Source organism: Giraffa tippelskirchi, chromosome X (assembly GCF_054371585.1).
Source record: "Giraffa tippelskirchi isolate mGirTip1 chromosome X, T2T-mGirTip1v1.2.pri, whole genome shotgun sequence".
Lineage (NCBI taxonomy): Eukaryota > Metazoa > Chordata > Mammalia > Artiodactyla > Giraffidae > Giraffa > Giraffa tippelskirchi.
In genome coordinates, this window is record NC_137289.1 from 50,699,575 (window position 1) to 50,717,070 (window position 17,496).

The window sequence follows — 17,496 nt, forward strand, 5'->3', positions numbered from 1 at the left end:
TAGTCATCGACACCCCCCCATCCCCGACCCCCTGCCCCCCACCCCCCACCCCCCACCCCCAATCTGTAGCTAAGTCGGACTCCTAAGGACAGTCTGTCTGGTAGAGAGATGTTGAGAGGAGTCGCATGCTGGCAGCGACAGCCCCTGCGCTGGGCCAGGCTGGGCAGGGCAGGCTCCGAGGCCTGCACTGGGTCTCCCCAGGGCAGACGTGGCCACCAGGTACCTTACCCAGGACAAGCGGGGTAATCCCAGATGCTTGCTCCCTAGTGGACTGAGCTGCCCTGCCCATCAGCGAGGGACAGGGCACTTTGGGGATGGCTGGTGTGGAGCTACTGGGCCCAGGGGCGAGTGCTCCCAAGGCTGCCAGCCTGTAGAGCCGGCCGCCAACAGCCCAGAGTGGCTGTTTTCTGCAGACCCACCACCTGGGCACCAGCCCTCAGGGTGGCTCCTGCAGAGTGAGTGAGAGCTTGGGCACATCTGGGCTGTGTGCCCTCTCCCTTCCGCTCGCTTGGCACCGCTGTGGCCCTGGAGGGGAACAGGTGCCAAGAGGAGCTCGAGACCCACGGGTCTCCGGCTTCAGGCCTGCCTCCCTCTGACTCCCACGATGGAGCAGGAAGTGGACCTGACGTCACGTCTCAGCCCTAGAGAAGAGAGAAAATACAGCTCTGTGATGGGCGTTGTGACGGGGGGGGGGGGCATGGCCCTCACAGTGACGCCCAGAGGCCAGGGAAGGGGCGAGGATACCCAGGGTGGCAGCTGCCTGGAGCCCTCAGGGACAACTCCAATCCAGGGACTTGTCACTCTCTGGAGACTGAGGGCTCAGGGGGGCCCTGACTGGCCCAGCAGACACATATACTCACCACAAGATGCAAAGACCACAAAGCTCAAACCTGGGGCCACAGTTGGGAGAAGGGGGGCAGGCCTGGGCAGATGGCCTACTTAATAAGGGTCTTTAAGGAGCGGGTGAATGTGCTCATAACAGTCGCTGAAGTTGGGGAGCCCGGTGGGTGGCCCCCAGCTGCCCCCATAGCTGTTGCTGCCTGCTGTTGCTGCTGCTGCTGCTGGTTAAGGTTCCGGGCAGTGGACTCCTCAGCTGCACGCAGCAGGAAGGTGTAGTTCCTCACCACCTCCTCCACCTTGGCCAGCAGCTCCTGGCGCTGGGCCTCAGAGCGCACGATGAACACCAGCCGCACGAAGGTCTCAATGAGGCTGCTCAGCACCTGGAAGCTGCCCGTGATGGCTGCCAGCATGTGCGTGGGGCTCTTGTCCACGTTGGCCACGCGGCGGCAGGAGGCCCGGAGCTCCTTGAACTTGAGAGCCAGCTCCAGTTTGTACTCAGAGATCTGGGAGACATAGGGCTTGGGGGCGCGGGCCTCAGGACTGGCCACACACTGCCGCAGGACCGTCAGCAGCTCGTTGGTGTCCAGCCGGGCAGCCAGGAAGCCATCCGGCAGGCCATAGGCATGGGCCCGCAGGGCATTGATCTTGGCCAGGCTTCCCTCGAAGGTGGACACCCGCAGGTCGATCTCCTGGGTGCGGGATGCCTCAGGGCTGCTGCTGCTGCAGGTGGCGGCATCCAGCACCTGCAGGGTCCTGCTCACCACGGGCACTACCTGCTCGTCCAGCTTCATCCCGGGCAGGATCTTCATGGGGATGGAGTATGAGAGCTCGTCCTTGCCATCGCTGGCGTCATCTGCCATGTCGCACTTGCGGTAGTAGAAGCAGTAGCGGATGGAGCAGCACTTGCCGCTCTCACTGTCCTCGTCCAGCTCCACGGGCTTCCGGTACACCTCTTCTGGTAGTGAGAACACAGCCATCTGTCGGGGCCCTTTGGTCTCAGGGGCGACATGGACGTAGGAAGGGTCTCCCAAGGTCGGGGACTCCAGCGACTTGCTTTTGGGACCCACGCCTAGGGGGAGGCCCGCCTCTACCTCCTTGGCCTCCCTGGGCAGCATGCCCAGGGGTGGGTGCGGGTAGATGTCTGAGGTCAGTGAGGCCCTGTCACCCTGGTCCAGCTCACTGATGCTGTAGCGGCGCATCAGTTTCCTGTAGTTGGGAGCTCCGAGACACTCGCCCCCGGAGGCACATGTGGTCAGGCAAGAAACACCACTCTCAGGGTCCGATCGGCACTCTCGGGACTCCAGGCTGGTGGAGCGGATGCGCCTGACACTGGTGGGGGTGTCGAGGCTCAAGCCTGGGCCGGCCTCTGGTTGCCTCTGGGTAGGGGGGACCCTGTCCCGATCCTTCCCCCGGAGGCTGGGCACCGGCGTCTGGGGAGCCTGAGGCCGGGCCGCCCTGCACATGCGCTTGCAATCGCAGCTGCGCCTCTGCTCACGGGACATGCCGGGTCCCTGCTGCACGGGGCTGCTGCGGAGCTGGCAACTGCAGCGGCCTGGCGCTGGGGGTTGCAGGTACTCGGCGCCCGGCAGCTCCCCCTGGCTTGGTGGCTTGAGGAGTTCCTCAAGGAACTCCAGCTCATACTGCTTCACCTTCTGCAGCTGGGCCTGCCGCTCATCGGTCTCCTTCTTCTGGCGTGTTGGGAAGGTGGCAGAGAATAAATTACGGAGCCGGAAAGGACCCCGGGAAGATTTGGGCTTGGCAGGGCCTTCGGAGGCTGAGTGGGCTCCATCCAGGGTGGTTTCAATCTTTCTGGAGGGCATAGTGCTCACCTGCCGGCTGGCGGCTTGAGGCCTCAGTGGGCTCTGGCCTCGTGGCGGGCAGCTGGGGCTCTGCAGAACCATGGGGTAGCCAACTCGGGGGACCAGGCTGGTCTCCTCAAGTTTGCTGCTTTGAGGGGTGCTTTCCAGCTGCCCCTTCTCCCCATGGCCAGAGACGGTGCCCTGTTTGTGCACAGAAGGCTTGGCACCCTCAGGCCCGCCCTTGCCTGCCACCTCCCCAGTACCTTGCTTGCCCACTGACTCTCGACTCGCTCGAGACAGATAGGTTTTGGGAGGAAAACTTTGAACAGGCAGCCTGTCCTCTTGTGGGGAGAGGTGCAGGCTCTCAGCTCGGCTGCCTGTGGGTGCTCTGGAGCTGGAAGAGACCTCTGGGCTCAGCTGCTGCTGGGAACTGCGTGAGGTCTCTGGAGCACCAGGGCTCATTTTGAACTTCAGATTCTTAGTGGCACTGCCGCCCATTGTGCTAATTTCCGGCCTTACCAGGCTGACCTCTGACCTGCCCATGCTGGCCTCTAGCCTTCTCTCCCCACTGCTGGGGGTGTTCCCCAACGCTCCGGCAGGAGCAGGTAGGCTCTTAGTGTGGACCACCTGCTGTAGGGCAGCTGAGATGATGGCTGGGGTCACGCTGCCCTTTGGGTCCAGGATAAGCTTGGGGCTCAACCTGACCTCCTTGGGCAGATTTTCCCTTAGCTCAGAGACCTGCTCTTCACTAAGGGATGGCGTGGCCGCCCTCAGTGACATCTCTAGGCCTGCTCTAGTGTGGCCAGGCCCTTTGTCCTCAGGAACTGGGGACAGCAGGCTCAGATTCTTTGGCTCACTCAGCTGTGGGGACAGTGCTGGGTGCACTGCCAGGGCATACGTTCGCTCACGCTGTGGCTGGGCCTCCGATGGGGGCAGCTTCCTCCGAGCACCGGGGGGACCGGGACTCTGGCCTGCAACTACTGGCTGGAGGGATGGGTTGGGATCCGGGCGCCCTAGAGAATAAGGGGCCGTGAGAACAGCCTGGGCTGCGCAACTCTGGATCCGGAAGGGCAGGTCCTTGCGGGCCAGGAGGCTGTCCTTGTTGAGGTGCTGGGCCAGGAAGTAGGTGGTGTTCTGGTGCTGCTTCATGGCCGACATCATCTCTGACATGTCTGTGAGCTCTGAAGAGTTGGTCTCATGGCCCGAGTCCAGTGATGATTCAGGGGTGATTGTGGCCAGCACAATCAGACCTGGAGGGACAGGAAGAGGGGTCTGCAGCACTTACTCAGGTCAAGTCCTTTCCAAACATATGTAGACGGTCTGTGAGGGTCAAGGTTAGTCAACAGGATTTCAAGCTGGGAAAAACCAGTCAGCCCTGGGGGGCCTGCAGGGCTGAGGGTGTGAAGCGGGGAGGGGAGGGGACAAAGAGAGGCAAGCTGGGAGAGCGGTGATGAAGGGCTGGAATCCAAAAGAGAAACAAAAGAGGCCAGAGATAAGATCTGGGCAGTTTGGTGGCAAATTAACATGCAAATCACAGGCAACATAACATGCTAATCGTCACTATTTTTAGACTCAACAGCCTAGGAAATTTTTGTTAATTGTCCTGAAGAGAGCTGACAAAGAGAGCTTCCTCTCTCTGGCACTCCTCATTTGGCCGGGCTGGCCTACTGTCCCCGCAGCTGAGACCATTTAGCAGACCTTGGCTTCTCTCTGGCTACCACATGGGCCTCTAGCCTGGGAGCAGCTAGTGCTTGGAGCTCCAGATTCTGAGTAGAGAGTCATGCTAGGCCTGGGGGCCAAACACATAGGGGCTGCCCAACACCAAGGATGCTCTTACAAACAGAAAAGGCACACGCTCGCCCTGGTCAGCTAGGCTCCCTCTGACCCCAATAGCTTTACTTTCTGTCTACACTTGTCCTCGCCTCACATGCTTTCCCATATACCTTCTTCCTCCCTATTTCTTTCCTTTCACTACAGCGCTGACCTCTTTTAGGCATATGTGTATGGAAGGATGTACATGTGACTATGGGTGCATGTCAGACATGTAGGCTTGTTTATAAGATGGATGTATGTGGGTCTATAACAGGGAATAGCATGCATGTTGTATGGCTTTCCTACCAAATAATAACAATGACTACCACTTACTGAATCCCTACTATGTACTAGGAAGTGTTTATGTACTTTGCAGGAATGATCTCAATTTAATCCTCACAACACCCCTATGAGATAGGACTGTTGTTCTCAAATCCATTTAAGATGATGAAAGTGAGGCTCAGAGAAGGTTAAGTGCCTTGGAAAAGCAAAGGTGACACTGAAAAGTGGTGAAGGAGCCAGGACTCGGGTGCGTCTGACTGAGAGCCAAAACTCTGAGGCGGGATAAAGGCCTTAGCCCTGAGCAGTGATGGCTCCTGGCTCCTCTGATCCCAGGTCCCTATGTGGTTAGTTGGTCATTTTGTTTTTCTTCCAGTCACATGCATGCTGGATGCTCTTTGCCTGTCTTCTATCTCTCTCACAATTTTGCTCTGATCCTCCATCCTGGCCTGGCTCCGTAGCTGTCACGGCCCCAATCCCTGGGGTCTGTCCGCAAGACATTTCCAAAGCGATGGGATGGTGAGAGCCGGACCTGTAGCGGGGGGTGAGCAGTAGCTCCCTGCCACAGGATCATCGCTCCCCCTACCCTATCTGAACTGCCTCTGGGTCATCCACTGCCCTGCACACAACGCTGACTTTGACCTCTGCTTGAGAAGAAGAAATGTCACCTGCTGGCCCTGCCTGGCCAGGACAAGGAAGGGGAGGCAAGAGAGAGGAGGAACGGGCTGTTACCTGCAGTCTGTGGGGGTGGGGGATGTGGTCCATCCTCTGAGGCTGCCAGGGCTTCCAGAGCCTGCAGAGTGGACACCAGGGCATCATCTAGCTCCTGGGCATGATCTCGGACTGTCCGGGTCTGCACGCTGTCAATCAGTGTCACTGGAATCTCATCGTACAGGAGCCCCCGCAGGTGGCGTCCTTGCTCCTGGCTCTGGGCAGCCCGGCGCTTGGAGTCATCTTCGTCAGAACTGTTGTCTCGGAAACCAGGAGGGGGGGCAGCAATGGCAGGCAACAGTGAAGTGCTCTCATCTTCTTCCTCTTCCTCCTCCTCACTCCCGGGGGGTGGGAGGGACATCAAGTCCACCATATTGTCACGAGAGGAGCCAGACCTCCCACCTTTGCGAGGGCCCAGCTGCTCCTGGAGTTTGGCTTTGCAAGAGTCACAGTAGAAGTTCAGGGCTTCAGCCCCAAGGGAATTGTCCAAGGTGTAGGAGCGGGCCCTGCTGGCACAGGGCTCGTGGTCTAGGCTAGCTGCATCAAAGTCATCAGGGATTGCCTCATAACCTTGGCCAGAGCTCTTGGACGTGGGGTCAGACTTGGTCCGGGGCCTGGTCTCCTCAAAAAAGATTAAGTTTTCATTGACATCCATCCGGCTTTCCTGTTCCTTCCTTTGTTCCCGCATGTGGAGGTAGCAAAAGCTGACAAGCTCAGAGTCGGCAGGTGGGGGCGTGCAGCGGCTCGACTTCCTGGGGCTGGTGCCCATGCTGCCCACATAACTACTCTCCTTTTTCCCCAGGTGGCCCCCAGTGACAGGGCGGTGGGCGCTGTGCATGTAATCTAAACCCAGAAAGAGAATCAACAGATGAGTCCTGGTGCTGAGGACTGTGGCTGAATTCACTTGGCATCTCGGGCCTGGGTCTCTGGTGCCCAGCTGGGTGGTGGGTACTGAGAGAGAGCATGATTTGGCTGCTAGAGATGAGGGAAGGGGCAGCCAGGCTGCTGCTGACCCTGAAAGCAGAGTGAGTAGAACTGAATGGCCTGGGTGGCTAAGAGTCCCCAGGGATGGGGGTAATGGGGGCCCCCACAGGGGGCTTTTTCTGCAATGGGAAAAGCCATGGGGTGAGGTGGGGTGGGGGTGAACACCTTGGTGTCTGGGCACAGCTTACACTCTTACATGGGTATGTGTCTGGTCCAAGAGTCAGCTGTACGGGTGAGGTTTGTTTCATGTTCCCTCGGAACTGTCACTGTCTCCAACCCTACTCTATTCAGAGCCTGTGTTATACTTGTGTGACGTTGTATCTCTTCTAGTAGAAGGAAATGAATCTGACAAGTTAGTAGTGCTTTAGTGAGAAAGTGTACAACAGGTAGTACAATTCCAAGACTGTGTATTTCAAAGAGGATGGTCAATGGAGGGCACCTAAAAGAATAAAGCTCTACTAGTAGAATTTGGGGCATCTGAATGTGTCAAGCATATGAGAGAGATGCTGGCATGTACATTATGTGGGAGGAGGGTAGGGAGAGCATTTTTTTCAATTCCTCAAATCACATCACTTCTCTGTATTCATATAGGGCTAGCCTGCCTGCACTACGTACATGTGGCAAAATATTCTAGTCAAGTATTTTTTTTTTTCCTGACCATGCCTCACTTAAGAGAGATCTTAGTTCCCTGACCAGGGATGGAACCCACACCCCATGCATTGGAAGCACAGAGTCTTAACCACGGGACTGCCATAGAAGTCCCCTACCAAATGTATTTTAGAGACAGTAAGTGCAGGAGGAGTTCAGAGGAGAGAGAGAGGCCTTCAGTCTAGAATGATCAGAGAAGACTTTCACAGAGGAGATTTAACAATGGTAAGTGTGTAGATCTGAGGATTATTCATAGCAAATGCTTTCTTTCTGAATGGCTTCTCTCTTTCAGTCTGTTTTTTTGGTTTCTCATGTTACTTGTGAGAATATACTCAGACAATGCCAGTTTCCTTTGCTATCAGCAGACAGACCGATGGCAAACACTAACTTAGGCTAAGGCTATATACATGATCCCATTTAATCCTCACAACAACCCAATGAGGTAGATGCTATCATTATCCCCATTTTACAGAGAAAGAAACTGATCCACTCATTTTGTGACTTACCCAAGGTCACATGAGTTGTAAAAGGCAGTCTTGAATTGGTTTTTTTTTTTTTTTTTTTGGCTATGCTACACGGCTTTTGGGGTCTTAGTTTCCCAACCAGAGATTGAACCCAGGACCTTGGTAGTGAAAGCTCAGAGTCTTAACCATTGGACCAGCTGGGAATTCCCTGGCAGTCTGTATTTGAGCCCAGGTTTGAGAGACTACAAAGCCCATGTATCTTTGTTTGTTTGTTTGTTTGTTTTTTCTTAAACTTTTTATTTTATGTTGGAGTATATCCAGTTAACAATGTTGTGATAGTTTCACTTGGACAGCAAAGGGACTCAGCTATACTTACATGTGTATCAAAGCTAGTGGAAGTGATGGAATTCCAGTTGAGCTATTTCAAATCCTAAAAGATGATGCTGTGAAAGTGCTGCACTCAATATGTCAGCAAATTTGGAAAACTCAGCAGTGGCCACAGGACTGGAAAAGGTCAGTTTTCATTCCAATCCCAAAGACAGGCAATGCCAAAGAATGCTCAAACTACCACACAATTGCATTCATCTCACACGCTACTAAAATTAAGGCTCAAAATTCTCCAAGCCAGGCTTCAGCAATACATGAACCGTGAACTTCCAGATGTTCAAGCTGGTTTTAGAAAAGGCAGAGGAACCATAGATCAAATTGCCAACATCCACTGGATCATCAAAAAAGCAAGAGAGTTCCAGAGAAACATCTTATTTCTGCCTTATTGACTATGCCAAAGCCTTTGACTGTGTGGATCACAATAAACTGTGGGAAATTCTGAAAGAGATGGGAATACCAGGCCACCTGACCTGCCTCTTGAGAAACCTGTATGCAGGTCAGGAAGCAACAGTTAGAACTGGACATGGAACAACAGACTGGTTCCAAATAGGAAAAGGAGTATGTCAAGGCTGTATATCGTCACCCTGCTTATTTAACTTCTATGCAGAGTACATCATGAGAAACGCTGGGCTGGAAGAAGCACAAGCTGGAATCAAGATTGCCGGGAGAAATATCAATAACCTCAGATATGCGGATGATACCACCCTTATGGCAGAAAGTGAAGAAGAACTAAAGAGCCTCTTGATGAAGGTGAAAGAGGAGAGTGAAAAAGTTGGCTTAAAGCTCAACATTCAGAAAACTAAAATCATGGCATCCAGTCCCGTCACTTCATGGCAAATAGATGGGGAAACAGTGGAAACAGTGGCTGACTTTATTTTTCTGGGCTCCAAAATCACTGCAGATGGTGATTGCAGCCATGAAATTAAGACACTTACTCCTTGGAAGGAAAGTTATGACCAACCTAGACAGCATATTAAAAAGCAGAGACATTACTTTGCCAACAAAGGTCCGTCTAGTCAAGGCTATGGTTTTTCCAGTAGTCATGTATGGATGTGAGAGTTGGACTATAAAGAAAGCTGAGCACTGAAGAATTGATGCTTTTGAAGTGTGGCGTTGGAGAAGAGTCTTGAGAGTCCCTTGGACTGCAAGGAGATCCAACCAGTCCATCCTAAAGGAGATCAGTCCTGGGTGTTCATTGGAAGGACTGATGTTGAAGCTGAAACTCCAATACTTTGGCCACCTGATGTGAAGAGCTGACTCATTTGAAAAGACCCTGATGCTGGGAAGGATTGGGGGCAGGAGGAGAAGGGGACGACAGAGGATAAGATGGTTGGATGGCATCACTGACTCAATGGACATGAGTTTGGGTAAACTCTGGCAGTTGGTGATGGACAGGGAGGCCTGGCGTGCTGCAGTTCATGGCGTCGCAGAGAGTCTGAAACGACTGAGTGACTGAACTGAACTGAACTGATTCTTCCCCAAACTCTTCCCATCCAGGCTGTCATATAACTATACAAAGCCTATGTTTTCAACCATTACCCTATAGTTCATCATGCTGGTCTAGATGCTGGAAAAAAAAAACCAAAAACCAAACTTCCAAATGCCTTTCAAATTCCAGTTTGACGGGGGCAATGCATCAGTGTTGCTTTTCACTAGAGCTTACAGCCATCACAAAAACGTGATGCTGTCAACAATGGAGCCCCAAAATACATGAAGCAAAACCTGATTGAATTGAAAAGAGAAAAACACAATTCAACTGCGATAGCTGGAAATTTCAATACTCTACTTTCAATAATGGATAGAAAAACTAGGCAGAAGATCAGTGAAGAAACAGAGGACTTGAACAGCACCATAAACCAATTAGACCTAACAGAAATCTATAGAATACATCATTTAACAATAGCAGAATATACACTCTTCTTAAGTACATTGGAACATTCTCCAGGACAGACCATATATTAGGTCACAAAATAAACCTCAATGAATTTAAAAGGAATGAAATCTTATAAAGTACGTTTTTTGAGCACCACAGAATTAAAATAGAAAAAAAATAATATCAGAAAGAAATTTTGGAAATTCATATGTACATGGAAATTAAATAAAACATTCCTAAATAAGCAATAGGTCAAAAAAGAAATCACAAGGGAAATTGGAAAATACTTTGACATGGATGAAAATGAAGATACACTGTATGAAAACTTATGAGATCTAACTAATGTAGGGGTTTAGAGGGAAATTTATAAACACATAGATTTAAAAAGAAAAAAGATTTCATATCAGTAACCTGACCTTCCACCTTACAAAACTTGAAGAAGAGCAAAGTATGGGGATTCCTTGGCAATCCAGTGGTTAGGCCATGGCACTTTCACTGCTATGGCTCGGGTTCAATCCCTGGTAGGGAAACTAAGATCCTGCAAGCCACAAGCATAGACAAAATAAACCCCAAACAAATAAACAAAAGCAGTGAACTAAACTCAAAACAAGAAGAAGGAAAGAAACAATATAGAGGACAGAAAAATAGAGAAACATCAGTGAAACTAAAAGTTGGTTCTTTGACAAGATCGATAATACCAACAAACTTTTAGCTGTACAGACTAAGCTAAAAAGAGAGACAATTCAAATTGTTAAAATCAGAAGTGAAAGAAGGGACATTACTACTGACTCTCCAGGAATAGAATCATTTATAAGGTGAATATTTTGAATAAGCTTATGCCAACAAATTAGATAACCTAAGATAAAATGAACAAATTCCTAGAAATACACCAATTACCAAAACTGAATTAAGAAGATAGAAAATCTAAATAAGCCAATAACAGGAAGATAAGCTGAATCAGTAATTAACTCTCCCCAAATTAATCAAGTCAATCAGTCAGTCAGTCCAGGCCCAAAATGGCTTCACTGGTGAATTTCATAAAGTGTTCAAAGAAGTAATTTATAGTAATTCTTCACAAACCCTTCCAAGAAATGATAAGGAACCGATACTTCTCAGCTCATTTTATGATTGTCAATATTACCTTGATACTAAAACCAGACAAACACATCACACAAGAGAACTACAGACCAATATTCCTTATGAATATAGATACAAAATATAATATAGTCCTCAACAAAATACTAGCAATCTGAATCCAGTAACATATATCAAGAATTACACATCATGCCCAAGAGGGATTTATTGCAGGAATGCAACATTGGTTTAACATCTGAAAATCAATTAATGTAATACACCACATTAATAGAATAGAGGACAAAAACCACATGATCATCTCAATAGACACAGAAAAATCATTTGACAAAGTCCGACATCTTTCATGAGAAAACTCAACAAGATAGCAATAAAAGGGAATGTCCTCAACATGATAAAGGTTAACTGTGAAAAACCAAAGTTAATTTCATACTTGATGGTGAAAGACTGAAAGCTTCCCCTTAAAATAAGGCAAAAGTCCAGGATTTCTACTTTCACCACTTCTATTCAACACCATACTTGGATTTCTAGCCAGGACAATTAGTAAAATGAAATACAGTCATCCAGATTGGAAAGAAAGAAGTAAAACTATCTCTATTTGTAGATCTTATATATATATAGAAAATCCCAAGGAATCCACTAATAAACTATTAGAACTAATAAACAATCTCAGCAAGACATCCCTGGCAGTCCAGTGGTTAAGATTCTGTGCTTCCACTGAAGGGGGCATGGGTTCCATCCCTGGCTGGGGAACTAAGATCCTGCATGCACAGTGTAGCCAGAAAAACAGAAACAAAAAAGCCCAATATCAGCAAGGTTACTGTATAAAAACTTAATATACAAAAATCAATTGTATGTTTATGCAGTAGCAATAAATAATCTGATAATAAAATTAGAAAACAATTCTATTTACAATAGCATCAAAAATAATATACTTGGGTATAAATTTAATAAAAGAAGCACAAGAATTGTATACTGGAAACTACAAAACATTTGTGAGAGAAATTGAAGATTTAAATAAATGGAAAGATACTGTGTGTTCATGGATCGGAAGACTTAATATTGCTAAGATAGCAATACTTCCCAAGTTGATCTATAGATTCAACACAGTTCCTATCAGAATTCCAGCTGACTCTGTAGAAGTGAAGTGAAAGTCACTCAGTCACATCTGACTCTTTGCAACCCCATGGACTATACTCCATGGAATTCTCCAGACAAGAATACTGGAGTGGGTTGCTGTTCCTGTCTCCAGGGGATCTCCCCAACCCAGGGATCGAACCCAGGTCTCCCGCATTGCAGGTGGATTCTTTATACCAGCTGAGCCACAAGTAGACATTGACAAGCTAAGTAGAAACTGACAAGCTAATTCAAAAATTCACATGGAATCATGAGATCCAGAATAACCGAAACAATCTTAAAAAGAACAAAGTAGGAGGACTCATATGTCCTGATTTTAAAACTTACTACGAAGCAATGGCAATTAAAACTGTGGTACTGGCATAAGCTTAGACATTATAGGTCATATGGAATAGAACCGAGAGTCCAGAAAAAAAAATCCCTTTTTTATGGTTAAACAGGCCAATTTAAGAGCTTCCCTGGTGGCTCAGTGGTAAAAAAATCTGCCTGCCAATGCAGGAGAAGTGAGTTCGATCCCTGGGTTGGGAAGATCCCCTGGAGAAGGGCATGGCAACCCACTCCCATATTCTTGCCTGGAGAATTCCCTGGACAGAGGAGCCTGGTGGGCTACAGGTCATGGTGTTGAAAAGAGCTGGACACGACTGAGTACACACAAACACATGCTGCCTCTCTAAATATATAGTCAATGTAACCACATTCAGTGGGCTCAATTTAGATCATAGTGGCTGACTCTAGGGAACTCTGGGTCAGCTGGGGGAATGGTATGTAATGACCTCTGTGCTTTAGGTAAGAAGTGCTCTAGGGGAGCACCGAGCCAGGAGCACAAACTAGCAGTTCAGGAGGTCTCTACCCACAGGCACTGTCCACAGGGCCCAGCCATGCACCAGGTGCTAAATCCCTGTGACACAGTTGAATAATCAGCATAGCCAGCCTGGCAACAAGCTGCCATCAGGGGTGGGTCCCAGGGGCATGTGCACTAAGTAGGTGGTGACTTCTCTCAGCCAAGGTCCTGACGTCCAAAGGTGGCTTCCCTCCCTGCAAGATGGAAACATCTCCCAGCACCAGGTTGTCAAGGCCAAGTGACACACAGCCTGCCACTTGGTGCTGTGGTGTGCAGATCCAAGGAGCAGCATGGGGCTGTGTGGCAGAGACAGTATGCCTGGAAAAGCCCACATCTCTGGACAGAAAGTTACAGATGCCAGTAAAATCAGCTATGGTATGCTGATGGCTGGGACAGCGTGCCTCTCAGACTGAATCTGCTGTAAACTGCTCATCAGCTTTCCCCAAGAGGGATGCCCTAGTCTAGCCCTCTGGACTCAGCTACTCTCAAGGGTGACTTAAATGCTTGCAAAGAAATAGTATGGTGATTCAACTGTGTTGTGCTTAGTCACTCAGTTGTGTCTGACTCTTTGCGACCCCATGGGCTGTAGCCCACCGGGCTCCTCTGTCCATGGGGATTCTCCAGGCAAGAATACTGGAGTAGATTGCCACGCTCTCCTCCAGGGGATCTTCCCAACCTAGTGATCGAACCCAGGTCTCCCGCATTGGTAGCGGATTGTTTACTGTCTGAGCCACCAGGGAAGCCTGGTGATCCAACTAGATCACTATATAAGTATATGTGTGTGTGTGTGTGTGCTCAGTTGTGTTCAACCCTTTGCAACCCCATAGATTGTAGCCTGCCAGGCTCATCTGTCCATGGACTTCTCCAGGAAAGCATACTGGAACAGGTTGCTATTTCCTCCTCCAGGGGCTCTTCCTGACCCAGGGATCAAACTCACATCTCTTGCGTCTCCTGCATTGGCAGGAGGATTCTTTACCTATATATGCTCAAGTATATCTGACACACACGCGCGCGTGCACACACACACACACACACACACACAGTAGGATGTTGACTTACCTAGCCTCCTATTACTTGGCCTTGCTATATTCTACAGTCCAATAATCATTGCTGGTTATAATAATGACCTAGAGGCTTTGGAATAAGTTCATGTTCTTTCTGACTCATCGTTTAAAAAGCCTGTTATATGTTCAATCCAGCTTTAGCACTCTGAGCATATTGTGGAGTTTTAACTTCATAAAAATCAGTAAGCCATGCTTGGGCTATGTAGTAGCCATTAAGCATAATACTTGATTCACTAGATCAAACTGCTTTATAACCATGGGATAAAATGTAGAGTGAGTTCCTCCAACTGTGGTCCCAGTTGGGGCCCCCAAACCTTATTTTCATGGATTTCCCCAGGATACAAGGGAATTCACGGCTGGAGACAGAAGGTAGCTGCCTCTGGATTTCCCACAGCCAGAGAACTGGCATTTGTCTGAGTCTTTCTCAAGCCCAGGTATTGTTCTGTTGTGTCAGCTGAATTTCCCCTAAATAAATGCAAAGGCACTTACTGCACTGACATTATCCCTTTCATCATCTGTCTGTATTCCCCTACTAGACTGTAAGCTTGGTGAGGACAAGGACCATGTCTGTTACTCCTGGCTCTATCCGCACTGCCTGGCACATAGTGAATACTAGAGAAATAGTTGTTGAGTGAATAAATGAAATACCTCCTGTGGGGAAACTACTGATAAAACTCAAGAGGTAATCCCTTCCTTCCCATATCCCCATTTTCCTTTTTCATTCAGTCTCAGAGGAGAGGAGGTGCTTTCTCTTTTTTGCTTGTGGGTTTAACAGCATCCTTTTGACCCAGCCAGCTGAGAACTGAGTTGAGCTAGTTGGCAGCCAGTAACTGCCGAGGGACAAGAATAGAGAGCAGGCCAGGGAGACCAGGCCCTGAGTGGTCTGGAGCTTTGGTTCCTGAAGGAAAAGCCCAACTGAAGTTGGCAGGATTCCTTTTCCCTATAGGCCTTGGCTAAATAACACAGCACTGGGCCTTCTGTTCTGAAATGAAAGTGCAGGCCAACAGAGGAAAGTCATCTCAGCTTTGTACCAGGGACTGATGGCCCCTCACTGTAACCTGGGCAGAGGGCTCCTCAGTGGTACCCATTGCTGTCTTTCTAGCCTGTCCTTGGGGCCAAGGGAGAAGAAGTGCACACCAGCCCCTGACAGGCAGAGCCGGGAGACTCGCCCTGTGCCACTGGCTGAGAACACTGGCTGGCTGCTGTTGAACCCAGCATCTGACAGTCCCAAAGACCACACAACCAGGCCCTGCCGCGGACTCAAGGCCTTGGGGAGGTGAAGCACTGCAAACAGGAGGGATACCACTGTGGTCTGTGTGGCTCCCACATGGACAAGTGAGGCGCTATGGTAGAGACAGCCTGAGCCCCCATCACTCTGCAGGCCCAAGGGGGCTCTCAGGAATCGGGGAAGGACCTGGAAGCCACGCCCAGTTTTTTTGGAAACCTCTTTCCAGGCTGCAACACCTCCATGAGAAATGGATTTGCCTTTGGAATAGCAGCAGGGTTGCAACATACAATGTGCTCGGTGGGACTGCCAGGACACAGAAGCCCATGCCACTTACTTGGTACCATTGTCCCCACAGCAAGGAGAGTACTTAAGGACAGCACTGGCTAGGGTGAGATGGCAGAAACACTTTGGGAGGCCAGGTGGGACTGGCAGAGTCATTCCCAGGGTCTTGTGAAAGTGGATCCCTTTAAACAACCGTCATTGCCACACCTGGTCCTCAGCTGGGTTCCAGGCTTTTCTTTCTGGCTTTCCTTTTCCATTCCTCCCTCTTGGTGCTGTTCAGTAAGAGGTATCACTGGATGTGATGACAGAGAGGAAGACCACAGGCGACACTGACAAGGTTAACGCTGGTCTTGGCATCCTTTGGCCATCAGAGGTTTGATAGTGCAGATGGCAGCTCAGCCCCTCAGCTCCTTCTATTCTAAGTCAGTTTCTATGCTTCTCTACGTAGAACCTCCTTCATGTGCCTTGAGGCCACCGATCCTTTCCTACATTTGTGTTTGGTGGATTGCCTTCTAATTCCTTTGGACAGGGGCTTCCCCAGTGGTCCAGTGGCTAAGACTCCAAGCTCCCAATGAAAGGGAGCCTGGGTTTGATCCCTGGTCAGGGACTAGATCCCACATGCCATAACTAAGAGTTCACATGCCACAACTTAAAAAAAAAAAAAAAAAGATCTTGCATGCCACACAAAAATGGAATATCCCGCATGCTGCAACTAACACCTGGCACAGCCAAATAAAATAATAATAATTCCTGTGAACAATGTGATGAGATGTAAATACAGGCTTGTCACCACGTTCGTGATGAAGAGATCATGAAGTGAGAGGGTGGGTGTGAGTGTACACAGCCCACAGGCTGCTGGTTCATCCCCCGGAAGTGTGTTTCTACTCCTCACTCTACATCACAGGTAACCATACTGCAAACCAAGACGGCCTTAAAGAGGAAACAGACAAGCGGCAAGGCAAGCGGATGGAGCCGTCAGCATGTGAGGAGGGCGACACCTGGGCAGTCAGTCTCAACTTCTGCCTACAATGTTTGGGTGCTGGGACAAGGCAAGCCTCGGGTGTAATACATGGAATGTCTGTTCTTGGGGTCTCTTCCCTCTCCTCCTACTGTGGTTCAGGACAGCAGTATCTGGACTGGGCTGATCTGTCCTAAGGCCCGTGTGTCACATCACCAGCATGGCTGTGGGTGATACACCGAGTTGCCTCACTGGGAAGCCTTCTATTGGGGGGAGGGGGCAGCCCTTGACTCTATCTGATCCTAGCGATCATTCCCTCCTATCTCTGAGCCTCTTGCTGGGCTTGCATAGCCCTTCCTACCCCCGCCTTCCATGGCTTCTTACTCCAGGCGGCTGTGTCAATGCCCACTCTGATGAACAAAAGAAAGGTTTTAGCTTCATTTTCAACTGAGCCAGGACATCTGTGCATCTCTCCTAGATCGCTGTCCCTCTAAAGCTTTGCCTTAGAGCCCATGTGATTCTCCAGTTGGTTCTATGGATTGCTCATTTGCTGTTTTTATGTTATACTTGTAGACCAACTCAGGCACAATGTATTGTCACTGGCATCCTTTGTGGGACAGGCCCATATGAAGGCCAGCTGTCTTTTCCACTGGCTTGGGCCAGGTGAGATGCAGTGGTATATCATGGGCTCCTGGTAAACCAGGAGCTGGAAGAAAGGGGTGAGCCTTCCTCCATGTCTGCAGGGTCCAAAGGGCCTCTGAGACACCGAAAACTCAGGCTGAGCCCTACCTGCCTTGATCATTGGAGGTGGAAGAGGTTGGCTGGCGGGCCTGGAGAAGACCATCTTCCTGGAATCCAGCAGGAGGCGGCAGTACCCCGCAATCAGGCAGGCAAAGTTGGTGGCTTCAGGCCACTCCATCAACAGCACCAGAGGCTGAGGAAGAGACAGGAGAAAACATGAGGAGGCAGGAGGGAGGGGAACAGGTGCATGTCCAGGAGAACAACAGCAAAGATGAGATGACTTGCATAGTTATGAGAACATCCTTTCTGAACCCCACATTAAGGCACCTAGGCTGACAGATAATTTCTTCTGATTT

General features: G+C 49.7%; 1 protein-coding gene across 1 annotated transcript in view; it reads right to left on the reverse strand.

The window, feature by feature from the left end:
- Positions 1–935: 935 nt before the first annotated feature.
- FRMPD3 (FERM and PDZ domain containing 3) overlaps positions 936–17,496 on the reverse strand; it is a 63,695-nt gene continuing 47,134 nt past the window's right edge. Inside the window, exons 12-14 of the mRNA XM_081567896.1 lie at positions 17,189–17,333; positions 5,463–6,284; positions 936–3,889 (exon numbers count right to left, since the gene is read on the reverse strand). Of these exons, the coding sequence (XP_081424022.1) occupies positions 936–3,889; positions 5,463–6,284; positions 17,189–17,333 (3,921 nt within the window). The remainder of the gene's footprint in view (positions 3,890–5,462; positions 6,285–17,188; positions 17,334–17,496) is intronic.